Source organism: Haliotis rubra, unplaced genomic scaffold (assembly GCF_003918875.1).
Source record: "Haliotis rubra isolate DU_JTF1 unplaced genomic scaffold, ASM391887v1 Scf542, whole genome shotgun sequence".
Lineage (NCBI taxonomy): Eukaryota > Metazoa > Mollusca > Gastropoda > Lepetellida > Haliotidae > Haliotis > Haliotis rubra.
Window position 1 is genome coordinate 424,984 of NW_025767238.1, and position 20,066 is coordinate 445,049.

At 41.1% G+C, this 20,066-nt stretch overlaps 1 protein-coding gene across 1 annotated transcript; it reads left to right on the top strand.

The window, feature by feature from the left end:
* Positions 1 to 1,505: 1,505 nt before the first annotated feature.
* Positions 1,506 to 15,660, top strand: LOC124253510 (probable N-acetyltransferase san). Its single transcript, XM_046687307.1, is given in 5 exon segments — positions 1,506 to 1,587; positions 9,057 to 9,118; positions 9,120 to 9,177; positions 10,978 to 11,044; positions 15,248 to 15,660. Coding segments are annotated over 5 exon segments (474 nt in total). The 3' UTR covers positions 15,453 to 15,660.
* Positions 15,661 to 20,066: the final 4,406 nt, after the last annotated feature.

Below are 20,066 nucleotides of genomic sequence, written 5' to 3' on the forward strand. Positions count from 1 at the left end.
TTTATGATCTCTATTGACAGGCAATAAAAATATAATACCAACTTTCTTTTTTATTGAGTGAAATAGGGAAAAAACATTTTTGGAAGTTGGAAACGTTTTACAGCTAGATAAAAGTGTTGACATGGTTGATACTAACATATGTTCCTTTGTTGCAGAGGTCCTTGAACTCACACACAACATGCAGCTCAAGCGATTTAGTGCTTCCGTCACCTACAATGACTTCTTGTCCTAGAAGTGCGGAACATGCAAAACTTGGTAATTGTGTTAATGTTTCATGTTTCAATTGTTAGAATCTCCTTTCATTTTTAATTTGAAATCTAAATGCTACCTTTGGAAAATGTTTGTAAAGCCTTTGTCAAAATATCTTCTAAAAATTCACTAATTTTGATAGTACTCTTCTCCTACCAATCTAGTATTTGAAGTTATTTTATGGTCTAAATATATATATTATTTTTCCTTATCCTGACTCATGCTCTTTTGCCTTCTTCTTACGCATAGTGGAACACTTGTATCTCCTTATTTGTCCTTCAAAATAAAATCACCACCCGAGTTGCTCCCTTTGTCTCCTGGCGGAAAAAGGTGTCGCCAATGCTCTGGCCATATGTGCTTCTCTCCTTCTTAAGCCCAGTGAGCAGGATGTGAGAGCCTTGTGTCTCCTTACACACATATCCTTTGATAATCTCTTAGTTTTACCCTCTCATAGGTTACTATAGAGGTATAGCTAGTATCCTTTACTATTTGTATTGATTAATTATCGTTATTTCTACTGTTTATTCCGTGTATTACGTGATTGTTCAGCTAACTTTACGTTCATGAAAATCTATGCGATTTGTAGATTACGTTTTCTGCCTCGATCCACATGTAATATGCCCTAGTTGTTCTACGTGTGTGGCGTTTAATTCCGTTGCAGTTACTGCATTAATTTATCTCATTCTGCATTTAATAAATATCATCTTTGCGTCTTAAGGCGTGCTGCAGATAGATCACGCAAACAAAGGGCAAAACATGGCGAGAGTCCAGATATTCCTTCCAGTCAGCTGCTAGCGATCGACCCTCTCCCGTCTGGTGTTCTGCTAGAGACCCCTGCGGCAGAGGCGATGGGGCGCAGTCCGTTACCTCGAAGAAGCGACCGGCCTCCCCAGACATCCCGTCATTGCAGACTAAGTCTAAGAGGGCCTCATCGTCGTCTCAGCGCAGATTGAGGACACCCAGGGCAGCGCAGACTTCCAAAGGGAAATCTACGAAGACAGCAAGAACTTTCTCAGCGAGATCGTTCCAGCAGCAGAGTTGGGCCTCTACGATGATCAGCCGATAATCATCCCGACTTACGGCAGAAGAAGCGGCCGGTGTCAGCGACTGTGACTTCTGCAGAGATCTCCATGCAGCCTGATGCCTCTACACCCGGCGTCAGGCGTCATTGATGTGAACCCCTTCGCGCAGAAAAGGCGCCCGGCGACTTCGTCTAGATCATCCCAGAAGACATGATGCGGCAGATTATGAACATCATGGAGGACCACTACACAAACTGCGCCAAGCAGCGTCCGAACCAGCGAAGGCTCCAGCGTAGACAGCACCCCAGAGCACCCCGTCAGCGTGGCAGCCAAGGCGATGTCGTCACCTTTCGCTGAAGGAAGTCCCGCACCACCTTGACGAAGGACCTGGATGTACAGCCTTCGGCGAAGGCCTTAGCGGCGGGAGATCATCACCATCTTCGATTTCATCTCTAGATATGGACTCAGACCATCAGACATCACGGAAGCCTTCAGCGAAGGTCATATCATCGATCCCCGGACGGACGCGCAATGAAGCTTCGCGAAGGCATTCGCGCGACATATGATTCCAGATCTTCATCGTCTAGAAGAACATCGAGGACTGCCGAAGAGCTTCGGCGAAGCTATCAACATTCACCTCACAAGTCTCGAGAAGATCATCCCATAGGCGATCTCCACTCCGTTCATCACCAGGTCGATCACCCATCAGATCTCCACATAGAGCGGTACAAAGTCAACTAGATCGCCACAAACCTCATCAGATATACAGACAGCTACACGCAGTCGAAGAGCATCTACAATTTATTAATGATGATGGTTTGAGGATGATGGAGGAATCATATTTTCTGATGCAGAATCTGTATTGGATGGTCAATAACCTAGATCTCACATCACCATCTAAAAGTGGCAATACAGCTCAGGCGTATTTGATGAAGGAAGATGATCCAGATGCAATCACTCTACCCCGATCGACCCGATTGCGGCAGTGCCACAGAATCTAGATGCAGCTTTCCAGAAAGCTCTCGAAAGTTCAGATACCACATCTACCCAACTTTCAAGCCAAGAAGTTCTCCACGCATAACATGGACTCCTTCTACAAGGCCCAGGACATCGATGAGAACTATAAGATCATCAGCGATGTAAAAGAACAAGATTTACAAGATGGATGATCGCAGAGTTGGCTCATATAGAAACCATGGCGAGGCGTATGTTCTTTGGGTTAAATAGATCTAGGGCGATCAATGAGACTCTTATTACTAGATTCCGGGATTCCACACGACGGAAGATGATAGAATGATTTATTCTGCCTTACTTATGCAAAAGAAAGATCAGCAGTTTTAAGCGGATCATCTTACATCTGTTTCAGCAGCACTGACCTTAGCTTCGTCGTCAAGGCCTCCTCGCCTCCTGTAATTGGGGAGAACTTTACAGCCCCACTTTATACAGCCCGTGGTCGACAACATCCATCTTTGGCGGAGAAATCGACAAGATTAAGCCAAGGAAGTCTCTAAGGATTCAGGGGAAGTCCTTATGATTAGATCGATGGACACACTAGCCAGCATCATTACGTCAGACTTCACAAAGATACTCAGGCAGATCTAAGTTCACGGGCCTACAAAGAGCAAGAGACAGGAAGATAGCCAGCTCTAGAGGTAAAGATTCTTTTAGGTAAGCCCATATGGCAACTATAGAGGAGGATCAGGAAGAGGCAGGACACCCAGAGGTTCCCGCAATTATAGGCAGCTGAAACACAGGTTGAACTGACTGGAGTCTTCCACCCCCAGCCGTTCCAGTACAACCAGCTCAAGTGGGTGGGCGCCTCCAACTACACTGGGAAAACTGGGGAATACTGCAAGATCCTTACGTCTCAACATTATTCAACACGGTTTTCGTATCCCTCTACAGGACAAGCCTCCGCTGACAATCAAACCCCCAAGTTCGATTTACAAAGCATAACAACTACCAAAGATAAAGAGGCTGTCTCATCACTCCTATCCAAACAGGCCATAGAAGTAATAGATCAAGCAAGCGTCGAACCAGGTTTCTACTCCCAGTTTTCCTAGTTCCCAAGAAAACTCCGGAGGAATACAGACTCATCTACAACATGAGCTTTTTCAACAAGAACTATCTACGCCAAACCACCGCGAGAGTTTCGCATGATACATTTACCTCAGTTACGCCAGATGATTCGGTCCTATGGACTACATGGGCAGCATAGATCTACAGGATGCCTACTTGCACATCCCCATTCATCCCGATTCCAGGAAATACCTTACGATTTACTCTAGAAGGGCTACATTACCAGTGGAAAGTACTCCCCATTCGAATATCATCAGCCCCTGGCTATTCACGAGGATAACGAAACCGATTATCAAAATTTCACATCGTCAAAGGGGCTACGCGAGTGCGTTTTACCTCGGCGACGGGATACAAGTAGATCAAGATCCACTGCTCTCAAACTACAGTTAAATTACATCATAAAGCTACTAACACAACTAGGTTGGTTAGTAAACTTACGCTTAAGTCGGACCTAGTACCATCGCCAAGACCTACAGTTCCTAGGTATTCGATTCATCACAAATCGCCAACCCAGTATTATGGTACCAGAAGACCGTTGGCTCAAGATACAACAGACCATTCCACCAGCTCTACTCTCTCGTTACCATCTGCGACAATGGCAGAGCCTACTAGGTTTTCTCACATCAGCCCAAGACATGACTGTCACAGGCAGATTACAGTTACGTCCCCTACAGGTCCTCATCAGCGCACATCTCAACGATGTACAACCATTCAGTCTACCCGAAACATCTCAGACCACATCTACTATGGTGGACCAAGAAATCGAATGTCTGGCGAAGGGATTTGTTTAGCAGAGCAGGAATACAAAACCCATCTGTATGTAGATCGTCACTCAAGGTTGGGAAGCTCATCTCACCAACCACACGATATCAGGGTTATGGAATCAGCAAGAATGCAAACTCCATATAAACAGTCTAGAAATGAAAGCTGTAATCAGCGCCATTCTACATTGGAGCACATTTCTACAAAATGCAGCCTAATGATCCATACAGACAATTGACAGTGGCGTTCTACATAAACAAGCAAGGCTCAACGAGATCGATGAACCTTTTGAACCTAAACTTTCAACTGTTCGATTTAATACAAGATCTAAATCTACATGTCAGAGCAGTGCACATTCCCTCGAGCCAGAAATATACTAGCAGAGGCTTCTCTCGGCCTCATCTACCATCACCCGACAGAGTGGATGATCAACCGGAAATTTTGCACAGATAATCAAGCAATTAGGCGCCGCTAATAGACCCATTGCATGCGATTCAACAATCAGCTACCGACATTCGGTGTCACCAGTCCCAGACCCCCAAGCTTGGGCAACGGACGCTAAGTCTATCATGGGAAGGCCTCAATGCGTGCGCGTTGCCGCCAGCAATAATACCTCAAGTATTACAGAAAATCAGACAAACACAGAGCCTACAACTCACTTTGGTCGCGCCTTCTACTGGCCGGTTGCAGAACGTGGTTTCCCATACTAATTCAAGAAATCGGTCAACCAACACTGGAGCTACCCAAGCGCCAAGAAACCTGTTAATTCATCCTCACACCAAACAAGTGCATCGGAAACCCAGCAATGTTCCAGCTACTACACGGACTGGACTGTATACAAATGTGTTTAAACAAGAGAGGATATTCTGCCAGGGGCTGCAAAAGCAGTCACGCTTGCCTTACGTTACTCAACTCGTAAGTTGTACGGCGACAAGTGGCACAGTTTGAAAATTATGCAACAAAGAAAGGGTTTACAGCAAGAGAGGCTTCACAACCTCAAGGTGGCAGACTATTTGTGTTACCCTGCTAAAACAAACATTTAAAAGGTTCAACGATATCAACATATCTTGCGCTTAGCTCTGTAATCACCATGAGAACGGGTGTCAAATTGACAAGATCTCAGAGTTACTGGCCTTACTCACGAGCTTTCCGATTGGAGGACCAAAAGCGGAAGTTCCACTTCCAGCTTGGGATCTGAATGTAGTGTTACAACACCTCACGAGTGAGGTCTATGAACCCTTGGAATCGACAAACTTTGAATTTCTCTCACAGGAAACATTGTTTCTGCTATCGCTAGCCACAGCAGCAAGAATGTCTGAAATTCGCGGCGCCTGGATTACGAGAGGATACAGTTTGATGACAATCATAACACAGCGCGCACCTCGGATTAAGATGGGATTTCATTGCAAAGAATCAACTGCCAGGTCAACCAGACAGATTATTCCACATCCCGGCTATCCTCTATTCTCGGGATCACAAGATACACAAGACCTATCACTGTGTCCGTAAGAGCTCAAAGTTTATTTACTGACGATCCAAAACAAGGAGAAGATTTCTCAAACGTTTATTCATCCCATTATCGCCACTGAATCAAACAGAAGTGTCACGGACCACAATATCTATTTGGATAAGGACTGTCATTCTCCGTGCCTACAAGGCAGCAGGCTTGGACCCACCAACAGCATCAAATCCATGAGATCAGGGCACTGGCCTCTACCCTCGCCTCTACGGTAACTGTTCCTTGAACACGATTATGGAAGGATGCTATTGGAAATCTAACATGGTATTTGCTAATCACTACCTAAGAGACATCACTACAGAAGATGTCTCTGGCATTCACCATTTCGGACCACTGGTCCTCGCTCAGCAACTGACAGTCCCTCGCAGAGGCGTTAAAATATTAGCCTCACAAGATTAATATGTATTTTATACATACTCATCTAGCTTATAACTCTAAGGAGTTTTAGGGCTATGTATATATGTTCAGCTTAAGTATTCTACCTTAAGCATATACTTGGATATAGTCAATTTCAGTGCCTCTATCAGAGTCACCTATATATATATATATATAATTTATATGTATTGTTCAATATATTCATAATGTAATTCCCTTTAATGGCTTTATATAACCTATGGTTTCTTTATACAGGAAACATCCTAAATCTAAGGCTTCATGAAGTTCCGTAGGGAGATATTACAGTATATCTATACAAAATCACTAATTATAAATCCAAAGTATTCTGTTACCCACCTCCGTTCCGTGGGGATGCTACAAGCAAAGAGCATGAGTCAGGATAAGGAAAAATATGTAATTTTAGAGTAAAATTGATATTTTATACTTATCCTGACTCATGAGGTTAGCCCTCCCATCCTCCCCACATAACACTTTGGATTTCCCTGTAAATTCAAGTGTTGGGCTCGCTAAATCAGGAGAGAGTGGAGCACATGGCCAGAGGGTGGCGACACCTTTTCCCGCCAGGGGAGACAAAGGGGAGCAACTCGTGGTGAGTACCAATTAGTGATTTTATTTTGAAGGGAGCTTCAAATAAGGAGATACAAGTGTTCCACTATGTTCGCAAGAAGAAGAAGACAAGCAAAAGAGCATGAGTCAGGATAAGTATAAAATATCAATTTTACTCTAAAAATTACATTTTTATAACCAGCATACTAAGCAGTGTTTTACCTTGCCCTACAAAACCTGGGGTCCAGACGACTCCCAGTTATCAACCCGTGAAAATAGGGGTTAGAACAAAAAGTCAACCAACCCAGTTGTGGATTCCAAGGGTGCTTGCAGGAAATATGCCAATAACATAATGAAATGGTTGAAGGTACATAACCTATGATTAAGTAATTATTTCAGTCACACAAACCATATATTTCTGTCAAGAATCTGATAAAAAGAATATTGTGCATGCCATGGGACACAATATACTGTAAATCACAAAATATTTGCGAGCATGATATTTTTGGGAAAATTGCAAATGACTCGAGCTCGCAAAAATATCATGACCCAAATTATTATTCACCAGTTGGTATAATCAGCAACATATCGAGACAATACATCAATTAAGCAATGACAACAACTTGGGAGAAGACTAGTACACACGTCAAACAAGGGATACTCGAACAAAAGTTACTCAATCAGTACGTCTGATAGTCCACACAGGCGCCAACCACTCAACACACATTCTGTTTCTTTAAAGAAAGTTTGATAGGCCGACACCATCCAACGGGTGTGGATAGGTTTCATCACACTTATACGGAGATCAACAGCTTTGGTGATGTCATTGTCAACAATTTAATGGAGGCTTTCCAATTAATGTAATCCCTTTGCTCTGTTTTAAGCTTATCTGGCCTGTGCAACATGTGTTGTTTTAGGAAAACATCACTGACTGCGCATTATTACACGAAGTACAGTCAGACCCTCGTTAATCACGAACACTTTGGTTTTTAAAAAAAACCGTTCAGATAGTGAAACGTTCGTACTGCTGAAACCACAGTATATGCACCGAGTTACTTCCCCTTGATATCTTTCCTTACTATCGAGACTCTGAGGTCATAGATGAAGCCTATGTTTATGAAGGAAATTGCCTATGTTTATGAAGGAAATTATAAGCTTGTAAAACGTTATTGCTACTACATCCCATACACCATTTAAAACATCTAATCCTAAAATTATTTTGGAATGAAAATGCAAGCTTACATTTATAACGTCCAGATAAACCACGAAAGAAGCAAAAACTATGGCGATTTTTTTTCCGTTTGTGACATGTCATAACGTGCCCGTGCCTTTTTCTTTTATATTTTCATTTTTACGTCATCAGAAAATTATTATAAAGAGATTTCTTAAATAATATGTATGGTCGCCTATTTCCCGATATCTGTGGCCTTCCGCTCGGTAACATGACATAACAACGGAAAATACCTCCGTTTTCGAAGCATCGTATGAATAACATGGGAGGCGAATCGTTTGATGTCGGGTATCGTTCGAAAGCTCTGAACATCAACAACATCACTGAACCCTTGCCGAGAGTATTTTCACAGTTGTAAGAAGCGATTTTATTGGATAAAAATTGGTTTCTAATGACGCTTTTTCCGCTACAGTCTGCTATAAGGGTCGTGATTGGTCAAAATCAGACATGTGACCTAAGGCAGCCAATCATATTACGGCAATGGATACCGTCCTCGTAAACGAAAACTTTTAGATTTAGACGAAAGTTTTGGGTAAAATAATTTTGGGTTTATAATAGTTTATCATTTTAATTCGTGTTGAAACGGTACCGAGCATATATTTCTTGATTGAAGTCTTTACCAAAACAGCGTGGTCGTCGAAATTTCCCTATCACTTATGATAAAGGGATCAAAGGGATGAGTCGCTAAGTCGCTAAACAAACAACGTGTCACTTTGGGTGGACCAGTCAGCAGCGCGGTTAACTTCAATCGTTCGGATTAACGCAGCTGTTTACAACTTAATTAGTCCAATCCGTTCTGACTGACCAGCGTTCGGAGGCGGAAACTGAATCATCGGACTAACGAGGTGTCAATTATATACAATATATAGGGAGATGATTTGGTGCCCAGTGAGTAGCGTTAGCGAAGTCGGTGTATTCGGATTAACGAGGACCGGATTACCGCGGCCTGACTGTACACTACTGAGCTCAGTTCAAGATTAGCGGCCACCTTTAATATGTAATTGGATTTACAGTAGGTAGAACTATCAGTTGCAATCTAGTTTTGAGAAAATATCAAAAGCGCCTGTTGAGTCGGTACCGCGCCAAAACATTGTGACGCAAATTTTGGTGATTTACAGTATATGTTTTCTGTGACCTTTTTTACGTTTGTACATATACCGCATGCACGCGAACTCTTCTGCATTAAGGTTAAACCCTGCCATGTATCCTATAGTTGGCGTGAAGTCATAAAGTGCATTTTTCTTTGTTCCAGCCTATTACAATGACATAGTTATAGGAGCAGTGTGTTGTCGGATCGACACGTCCGAGAACCAGCTTAAGACTTTACATAATGACCCTGGGCTGTCTACAGCCCTACAGGAGACTGGGCATAGGTAAGTCTTTCCTTCTCGGGAACATCGACTCCTTGGCCAAGTGGATGGAGTGTCTGCCTGGAGAACAGAGGTCGGTGTTTTGATCCCAGACTGTCTAATACAGATGCTTAAAGATGGTGGGGCAGCAGCCCGGTGGTTAAAGTGTTTGCTTGTCACATGTTCAATTCCCCACATGGGTACAATGTGTGAATCCCATTTCTGGTGTCCCCTTGATATTGCTGGAATATTCTAATAGTGGCATGAAACAGTAGTTATAAGCACAGTGATGCGAAAACTAAAAATATGATACGAAACTAAAAATAATCACTCCGGCTTTGTCTGTTACTTCTGTCACTTGAGGTTCATACATTTCATTGTGAGGTTTATAGCTATATAGGTTCACATAACAGTACTTTGAGTTGATCTGTAGCACGATATTATGGCTGGATGTATATTTTTGTTTTAAGTTTTATTAAAAGTTTTCAACTTAAGTATCACTGTTTGTGCTTAATAACGTAGGTTTTACAAACCCAACTCACTCACTCACTAAAAGATGATACTTATTGTTACCCTGCCTTGCCTGGCAGAAGGGGATAAAACCAGGACTGGTCGCCTTGGAGTCGGTATTCTGTGCCAGAGTGGGGGTCTAAGTTAAACTGAGACATGGTAGTGGGCTATGGGATCATGGGAGATTAGTACAAGTTGATCACAGTATGTTCTTGTACTCCAAAGAGGCTGATCATTACTCGGGATATGAATCAACATTGTCTGTCTAGTCTCGATTATTTACAGGCAGCTGTTATTCAGCTGGAATATTAATGAATGTCATGTTAAACAACTAGCAAACATCATCAAAATCAGTTACTAATTTGAAATTCAAAAGGAACAACATGTTCAAATATGTCAAGGACTAGAAGTGTCAACTGTCTAGAAGTGTGCACAAATCATTCAATTACACACACACACACACACACACACACACACCACGAATCAATGATTGTGGGTTTGAATTCTGGTATACATGAAGATCTGGGCTAGAATTGATCTTCAGCAACCCATGCTTGTCGTAAGAGACCACTAACGACATCGCATGGTCAGGTTCGCTGACTTGGTTGACACATGTCATTGTATCCCAATTGCTTAGATCGATGCTCATGCTGTTGATCACTGGATGGTTTGGTCAAGACTGGATTTACAACCAACCGCCATATAGCTGGAATATTGCTTAGTGTCTAGGTTGTCGGGGGGCGGTGGGGTAGCCTAGTGGTTAAAGCGTTCGCTCGTCCCAAATGGATACCATATGTGAAACCCATTTCTGGTGTCCCCGGCTGTGATATTGCTGGAATATTGCTAGAAGCGGCTCAAAACCAAACTCACTCACTCTAGGTTGTCAGCTTTCACCAAAGTGGTAAATGTCTGAGATATGTATCATTTTGAACATCCCTCCACTTTAAGCTTATATAACTGGAATACTGTTCCAAGTGGTGTTAGACCCGTGAAGGTCCGGGTTAGAATATTGATCTTCAGTAACCCATGCTTGTCGTAAGAGGCGACTAACGGGATCATGTGGTCAGGCTCAGTGACTGGGTTGACACATGTCATCGGTTCCCAATATGCGCAGATCGTTTGCGCATGCTGTTGATCACTGGATTGTCTGGTCCAGATTCGATTATTTACAGACCGCTGCCATATAGCTGGAATATTGCTGAGTGCGGCGTAAAACTAAACTCACTCACTCACTCCAAGTGGTGTTAAACCCAACTCTCTCTTCTCCATTATTTGAGGCCATCTATATACAGGAGATGTCGTAATGTGTTTCAGGGACGGTCATGCTGCAGCATGTTCTCAGGATATGTGACAAAGATGCAAACTTTGACAATGTATTTCTGTAAGTATTCCGAGGGGGGGGGGGGTGTTTCTCACCACAACATTCTTATACTGGGTATGGTGGTTGCTTGCTGTGTGTGCAGTGTACACAACAGTGATAGAAGCCATACCTAGCTACAGTAGAAACCATGTTATCCTTGTTTAAGTAAATGCCGAGTTTGTTAGAAAATAATGGATGTTTTCTAATGCTCTTTAACCCATCTGTTGGTTATCCCCCGCAACGCATTTTGCGGGGGGTATTAAAATGGATTCCGTCCGTGCATGCGTGCGTGCGTGCATCCGTCCTTACTCAGCTTATTTTAACAGCCCATCTGTTGAAGCGTGGTCGAATGCACAATTGGGAGTTTTAACAAAGTGTCTCAGAGATGCCAACCCATACGATTTTATGGTATTCATTACGAAAAAACAACACAATACGTGACTACAATAGCAGTAAAAATATACAATTTTTTTTAAAATAATGCATTAAATTAAATTATCAAATAGCATACGTACCATACACAATAAATTTCAACCACATTTAATTCAGTATCAAGCTATATGTGTATAATTGCTACTGGTTTAGGTGAGTACAATGTTAATAACAAGGTCTTAGACTATATATTTACATTTTTTATTCAATATGAAAATTCTTTGTAAACGTTAATAGTAATACTAATTTTGGCCAAAAAATAATAATTCTTGCATCAGGTTTTTGCCAAAATACTAATTGGGCTAAATTAGGGTTGGCATCTGTGAGTGTCAGCGTCCCTTTGCTGCGTTACCTGGATAGTGTATTTGTTTCAATAATGTCTCACTTGACAATTTTGTTGGCCACAACAACAGTCACTGGAATGTCTGGTCCAGACTCAACATTGTACAGACTGTTGTCATATAACTGTAATATTGAGGAGTGGGGCTTTACTCAACAAATGAACAAACACGGCAAGAAAATGCCACGGGCTTGTTGGTCATCATTTCACCCATTATGTATTCAATTCAACCTTCAAGGCTGGCGGACGGCCTCCGTGGTGTAGTGGTTAGAGCGTCCCCTCGGAGAGCGGAAGGCCGTGGGTTCAATCCCCGACCGCGTCATACCAAAAGATGTTAAAATATGGTACTTGTTGGTCCCTGCCTGACGCTCGGCATTAATGGGTACAACAAGGACTGGTCGGCTCGGAGTCAGTATAATGTGTCTGAGTGGGGTATTCATGCTTCACTGCGGCATGGTATCTCAGTGGGCTAGCACTATAAAACCAGCTTCAGTCTGGGCTAGTACAAGCAGCCGCACATACACATACACACGCATGCACGTCGTCATATGAGCGAAATATTCTCAAGCACGACGTTAAACCCAATTTCACCTCACCTCACTTCAAGGCTGGCCTGTGGCAGTTGGGTAGCCTAGTGGTTAAAGCGTTTGCTCGTCATGCCAAACACCAGGCCCTGATTTCTCGAAACAAACTTAGTTTTTACTCAAATTTCAAACTGAGTTTGACAATTTGAAACAGCTGAATGTTTAACTCAACTGCATTTTGAAAATACAAAAGCCGAAATAACTTTAGTAATCTATCCACCAAACTCAAATTGTCTACCATGTTTGAGTTTAATGTCGATTTCAGTTCATTCTGGGAAATACATTTTCTCAAATTTGAGTAAAAACTCTAACTTAAGTTAAACCTCAGAAGTTTGTTTCAAGAAATCGGGGCCAGGGTTCGATTCCCCACGTGAGTACAATGTGTGAAACCCATTTCTGGTGTCACCCGCCGTGATATTGCTGGAATATTGCTAAACGTGGCATAAAACCATACTCACTCACTCATGGCTGGCCCAGTTGTCTAAGGACTGCACTTAGCTGTGCCAGTACTCTTAAGTATGTCAGAACCTATGATCATGGGTTCAAATCCTTCTTTGACAAATTACATTTAAAAGTTTGACCACACCATGCTTGTAGGTTTCACCAAATCAGTAAACATCTATGATGTGCATCTCTCAAGTTGATTCTCGCATTGAATAGAGGGGCGGTGGGGTAGCCTAGTGGTTAAAGCGTTGGCTCGTCACGCCAAGGACCCGGGTTCGAATCCCCACATGGGTACAATGTGTGAAGCCCATTTCTGGTGTCCCTCGCCGTGATGTTGCTGGAATATTGCTAAAAGCGGCGTAAAACCAAAACTCAGTCAGTCAGTCAGTCACATTGAATAGTGTGACCTCACAGTATTACCAGTTCACCTTTCAAACAATATGTATTGCAATGTTTTTTTCTCAGAACCGATATATTGGATAATAAATATATAGGAAATTTTGTGATTATCTGTATTGCATAAGTTAAATTTTACACTTCCATTCGCACTTATGTTTTCCATTACAATTAATTGATAAAACAGCATACTTTTCATGCAACAAATTTTATATAAAAGAAAATTCAGTCCCTCAAAATCAAATCTAAATTCGAAATGTCTGTTTTCACAACCATTACATTTGTTTTTAGGACTATAGTATGTAGAAAATAGGCTCTGCATGTACAATAAACCTCCCTCACCTCACCTTCAAACACTGATATATTGCAATACGTATCAGAGTACGGGTACCAGAATCACAATACAGTGAGACCCCAGATACCCAGACCCCAAATATCCGGAAACATCGATTGCCGGTCAATTATCATATAAAACCAATCTCTTACGTTATTAAAGTGACTGTCTATAACTGATATGCGGTTTCCTTTCCCGGACAGTAAATTTTACAAACCAACCGCACTTATCCGCACGAAGGTTTCATCTTCCGCGGACGAAGTGAAGCGCGAGTGTCCCACGTGTCTTGACATGAGACATGGTCTGCTAATCCGGATTAATGCTCGATCAGTGGGGTATTGGTGGTGTTTAGTAGGCCTATCTGACACAGTGAATAGTACTGTAAACGTACTTATTTTCGCGTGGTGCAATTTTCTCGGAATTGACAGTTTAGACTACATCGCGCGGTCAATTATTCGCGCAATCAGTAATTGCCGGAACTGCCAGCTGTCTCTTTGGCTGCCACTAATAGCAGTGAAAACAAACAGAGTGGCTTAACCTGTCAGGCGGCGTTTATTGCTTACTCACAGGAAATCCCTATCTGTGCGATATACTAGTACACAGTAATCCGTTTACTCCCGGAAGAGATGAAAAACACATCAGTCTTATGTTCCGAATTCTGACGATTTGACGAATTAACTTATACTGTATATGAAGCTCTTTGTGATTTCAAACAAGCCAGGTTGTTGTGAATGAGATGATTGAGTGTTAGTGACTTTTTGCTTCATGATGTACTGGTGAATAAAATCTTAATGAATAAATAAAATACTGCTGTATTATTTCTTTCCGAGTTGTTTCACGGTAATCTGTTTTGTATCAAACCATGTCATGTGACCAATTTCCATGGCGTCCACATCACACATTGCTGTTTTCGCTAATTCGGCAATGGGATTTGGCTCATTATTTAATTATGTTTTGGGAAATCCATTACAGCGACAGTTAAGTATGATCAGTCGTCATTTTAAGATTCCCGTTGATTTCTGTCTTCAAACGTGATGTGTTATGGTAACAACTCAGGGGCGAGCTTGGCTAGACTGAATGAATGACAGGTTTATTCGCGGTGTATAAATTTTCGCGCTAAAATGTTTTGCACGAAAAGCATGAAAATAAAACCTGCGCGAAATATAATACGTTTACAGTATCTGGCAAATCAAAACGACCATGCTGTTTTGGAAGAGATTCTAAACCAGAAGTGTATGCTATCTACTGTTTCAACACCTAAGCCTGGATGACATAAATCCAGAGCCAGACCAATTTTATTTCTTGTTTTACGGATTTTTGTCCTCAGAAAACCTAAAGGCAGGAGGGAAAAATAAAAATAAATAAATACTAAAAGTATTTTACATTTGGCAATTTATGAAGTGTATATGGGGCAAAACACAATCCCCCAAAAAACTTTTCTTGTAAATTTACAGTTTTGACCAATAAAACATTAGGATTTTATTTTTTGAGTGGGGAAATATTTTTTCAATTTTCTTGAAAAAATATGACCTGCAGATCCGTAAAACAAGAAATAAAATTGGTCTGGCCTAAGCGCAGTATATTGAAATACAATTATTTGCCAATACACAGCCCTATCGAAATAGTCACTTTGATTAAACCCAACTCCCTTACTCACTCACTTATTCACTTATTCGTATCTTGTATGTTTTCAGACATGTACAAATAAACAACGATGGTGCGATTAGATTCTATGAAAAGTTTGGGTTTGAAATTGTGGAAGAAAAACAAAACTATTACAAGCGAATAGAGCCAGCGGACGCCTATGTGTTACAGAAGTCCTTTCGTGTAACGAACAACAACAATCAGCCAGCTAGTGAGGAGACTACGTCCAATAACACAGATATGATGGAGTCCTGAATATATTCACCATGGATCATGATGACACTTGAATTCCTGATGTTACAAAGACATTTTTTGAATGTGAGAATATAGATTTGAAGTGCTTTAAACTTACTAGTTCTTCAACAGAACAAAGCTGTTGGTCTTGTAGTCCTTTGTTACGAAGTTCCAAAATGTGGGATATTCATCTGACATTGGGACAAGACGGGGTGCTTTTATTGTTCTTCAGTCAGAACTGAAACTGAAGCTTTCAGTTTACATAAATCATTGTTTTTAAGTCCCAATTGATGTCCAGTGGGTTCCTTATAGACGAATACTAAATGAAACGTTCCATTGTGTGATCTACAAAGGTACAGTCGTTGATTGGTGTTAAAGTTGATCATGATGGCAAATTTGTCGAAGCGCCACGATTCCATGTGAAATGTTGCTTTCGACATGGTTTAATGCATCAGAAATGTAATGATCGAGGGATCTGTTGTTTCTTGGTTGAATTTGTGTTTTTAACCAAAGTGGCTTTAATCCCTCAAAAAAGCTTTCACTTGATAATGTAGCTGAAATATGGTACAACTTTGTCACGATTGTGTCCATGTTAAGTTAATTGTAACGCTCAGATTACTCTGTGGAGGGGAGCACAGGGTCTTGGGTACTGGAGGAATTGGGTTGACTATCATCTTTCAACTCTTGTCATAACACAGTCACTATCATAAGTTTGAATAATTAATTTTTGGTTGAATTCATTTTTTTTTTAGTGAGCTAATCTCTATCTTATAGATTTCATTTCTTTGTGGTAAATATTTTCAAAATATGTTTTGAGAAATCTGTTCTTACTCACAATATTTCACTCTTTTTTTCTGATGTAAGTACTGTGAATGAAAAGATAGAGACAAGTGATACTTGTAATACCAACTTCCACGCATGGTAGGACAGACAACACAAAGGTGGCCATGGTCTTCTTGTCTGGAGTTTATGGCATCATTATCTCCCTTTGTAAGGGAGTAACTCTGTGTGGAAGCTGAAAGGTGTAAGCTGAGATACGACTTGGAGAATTTGCTGTTTGTGTGTGTGGCTGACTGTAGTTTAACAACAGTTGGGGTTAAGCATAATTTGAAGATGGAATATGAATAATGGTTCAGATTTCTTTGATGAGGCATCAGATATTTCAACTTGTTACCATGATGACAAAGAAAAATGACTACAAATGAAGCCACTGAAATTGTTTTTAAAATGACAAAACGAAAAAAATTAATAAATTGCAATTATATAAATGTTTATCACTGCTGAAACATCTGTCTGACATATTTCTGACATTCGAATAGATATACTTCATAACAGGCTTACACAGAAACTCGTGAAAGAGTAAGTAAGCACTAATCACGAATTGATGTCATTACTTTTCCACAGCCAATGGTGAGCTTGAATATTGACTGCTAGTTGCTGTACAAATATATAAATGCCATTTTATTTGGAGTAAAGTGTCCAAACTGGGGATGGCATCTCTGAAATAGTCCCTTTTGGTTAAATGACACACACTTTATGTAATGACAAAAGGGAAAGATGTGCTGGACCTGTTTAAGTAGTCTGTTGTCCATGGAGCGTGCAAAATATATAGAAATGTACATAAATCTGCCGATTGCTGTCATTGTGTCTTAATCTACATTGTATATAAACCATTTACAGGGTTATGTTTCAGTGTTATTCTTTAGTTCAGCAACCAGTGAATATCCGGGTGTTGGAATTGGTCTTCGGCAACAAATGCTTGTCCAAAGGGATCAGCTGGTTGACACATGTCATCGTATCCCAGTTGTGTAGATTGAAGCTCATGCTGTTGATCACTGGATTGTCTGGACCAGACACATATTATTTACACACTGCCGCCATATATACTCCTCACAAAAAGTTAAGCAACACAAATGTTTAGTCTCATTACATTTTCATTTATTGAAATTGCAAATCATGGAATGATGCAATAGAATGGTGAAACATATGTACACATGATTAACAAAATGTAGTTAAATGGTATTGAGCAATAATAGACTTACAAATCATCAAAAGCATGTACCCGTGAAACAGTCGTGCAAAATGTGCTGCACTGATGGAGCAAAATGTTAACATTCAAGTTCAAGTCAGTTTTGGACAGAAGCAGTGTTCAGTAAGACATATGACCACCATGAGCACAAATGCAAGCTTCTACACATCTTTGCGTTGACCAAATGAGCCTTTAAAGTTGCTGTTGTGGAATGTTCTGCCATTCTCTCTGTACCGCCTGCTCAAGGTCATCCAGAGTCTACGGGTTGAACATCAAGACCCTAAACACAACTTACAATAATGTCCCAAGCATGTTCAATGGGATTAAAATCAAGTGAGCTTGCAGGTCAGTTCCATATGTGTGATGATGTTGATCTAAACAACTTCATTTACAACTCTTTCTCAGGCATTATTCCAAGGACGGGCATGGAGGTTTAGGACCCGCTTGTTGTTCCAGAGGAATGATTACAGGTAGGTTCACACCGATCAGGGTGCATCTGTTGAAAGCGGAGCACATTCATGCCACATATTTTGCAAGTTGTTTCTGAGAGTGGATGTGTTCGGGTGATGATGTCAATGTTATCAGATAAATCAATGTGACAGTCACTAAAGGTTATGTATTCTTTGAATATTTAGCTTTCGCTATCGAGATTGATAAAGATATTAAACTGAAAATACTTGTTGCTTAATTTTTTGTGAGGAGTATAGCTTGAATATTGCTGAGTGGTCGTTTAACAACAAACATACAGAACATAATGCTCGGCTCGAGTTTTTCTGGAATATAAGATTTGATTAGAGGGATGTTGCAGGGAATACTGGCAAACAAGGATAAGTTGAGCACCGACCTGACAACTGACCCGTATTAACATGGCAACATTATTCTTGACATTGGCCCATATCAACTGCGTTCAAATCTGCATGGTACGGAGGTAACCGCAGAACGACATGCCCATGTTACTACAGTATGGTAGCTACGCGATATACGGGACCGGCTTTGTTAGATTTGGCAAGAAACAACAGTTCGGCTTTGAACATTTTGTCATTGAACGCAATATCGTGCCTTTTTAGCCAAGCTTTGATGTCATCCTTCCTATTGGTGGTTGTTGGGCATTTGTCAACTTGCTTGCCATGGAGTGGAGCGTTGTCCATAACAATAACGGAGTTGGGTGGAATATGGGGTATCAATTTTTCACTCAACTATTATGAGGAATTCTCAAAATTCATCTCATCGTGATAAATCTGCCGTTTTGAGTTTAGCCTCAAATATTTGCAGTACATTTGGCACAAATCCGTTCTCAGAACCTGCATGCACTACTATCAGCCGAGATCCAGACCCAGACGGTGGTCGAACCCCACCTATATCCATGTCACCCTCCAGTTGCCAACATTTTGGGACAGTGTGGTGCACATGTAACCACCTTTCATCAATAAAGATGATTGGCCGGTTTTAGCTCGGTATTTTAATTGCTCGTAAGTTATTACATTCGTTTTGGCAACTATATCTTTCCTTTCCATCAGTAGCTTGCGATTTTACTTCGTTTTGTGCCATCTCAATCCCATTTGCTTCAGAGTTAACCGTAAACATTCTCGAGAACCCGTATAATTGAGATCTGTTTTGACCATCTCATGGATACTGTCAAGGGTTGGCAGTTGTTTCACACTACATATGAGTTTTGCACAAACTGGCGAATGTGCACTGGTTGAAATCATCGAGTTGGGATTTAATCACAGGACGATTTCGCGACTTGCTTGGGCTAACGAAACTACTCTGCCCCACTATCACGATCGACACCTGCTCGGATGCGCCTAAGTGAAGAGAGAGAGAAGAAGAAGAAGAAGAAGAAACTTAGTTTATTTTACCGTGTCACACATTCTCCAGATATAAAAATACATTTCATCGACAAGTTGTAGAAACTATCCGGCCTATTCAGGCCAACGAGACACGATTATACATTAAAATTGCGTTCAAATATATAAACAAAATCATAAAATATTTGGCAATATTACCAAGATTATGATACATAAAATACAGAACACTTGCACAGAACAGTTGCACAGAACAGTTGCACCTTGTGGATGGGTAAAGCATTATTATCACCATATTATTATTATTACCTTGACTGAATGCAATTACGATGTTTAAGACGACGTTCATACATATTGAAAACCCTGCGGTTAAAGGGTTACAGTTAAAATTATCTTTCATTATAGCAGTGAAGAGAGATAAACCGGTGGCATAGCTTGTTTTTAACAGTGCCTGTTTCGAAGATGTACATTCTTTGTCCATGAGACCGCCTCCGTGGTGTAGTGGTTAGAGCGTCCGCCCGGAGAGCGGAAGGTCGCGGGTTCGATCCCCGACCGCGTCATACCAAAAAGGCGTTAAAATATGGTACTTGTTGGTCCCTGCCTGGCGCTCAGCATCAATGGTTACAACAAGTACTGGTCGGCTCGGAGTCATATGAGCGAAATATTCTGCAGCGCGACGTTAAACCCAATTTCACCTCACCTCATCTTTCTCCATGTACTTAATAACATTGTATGCCACTTCTCGGGTATGAGAATGTATTATCTGACCGTGCTTAATTCTCTCGAAATATATATCCATAT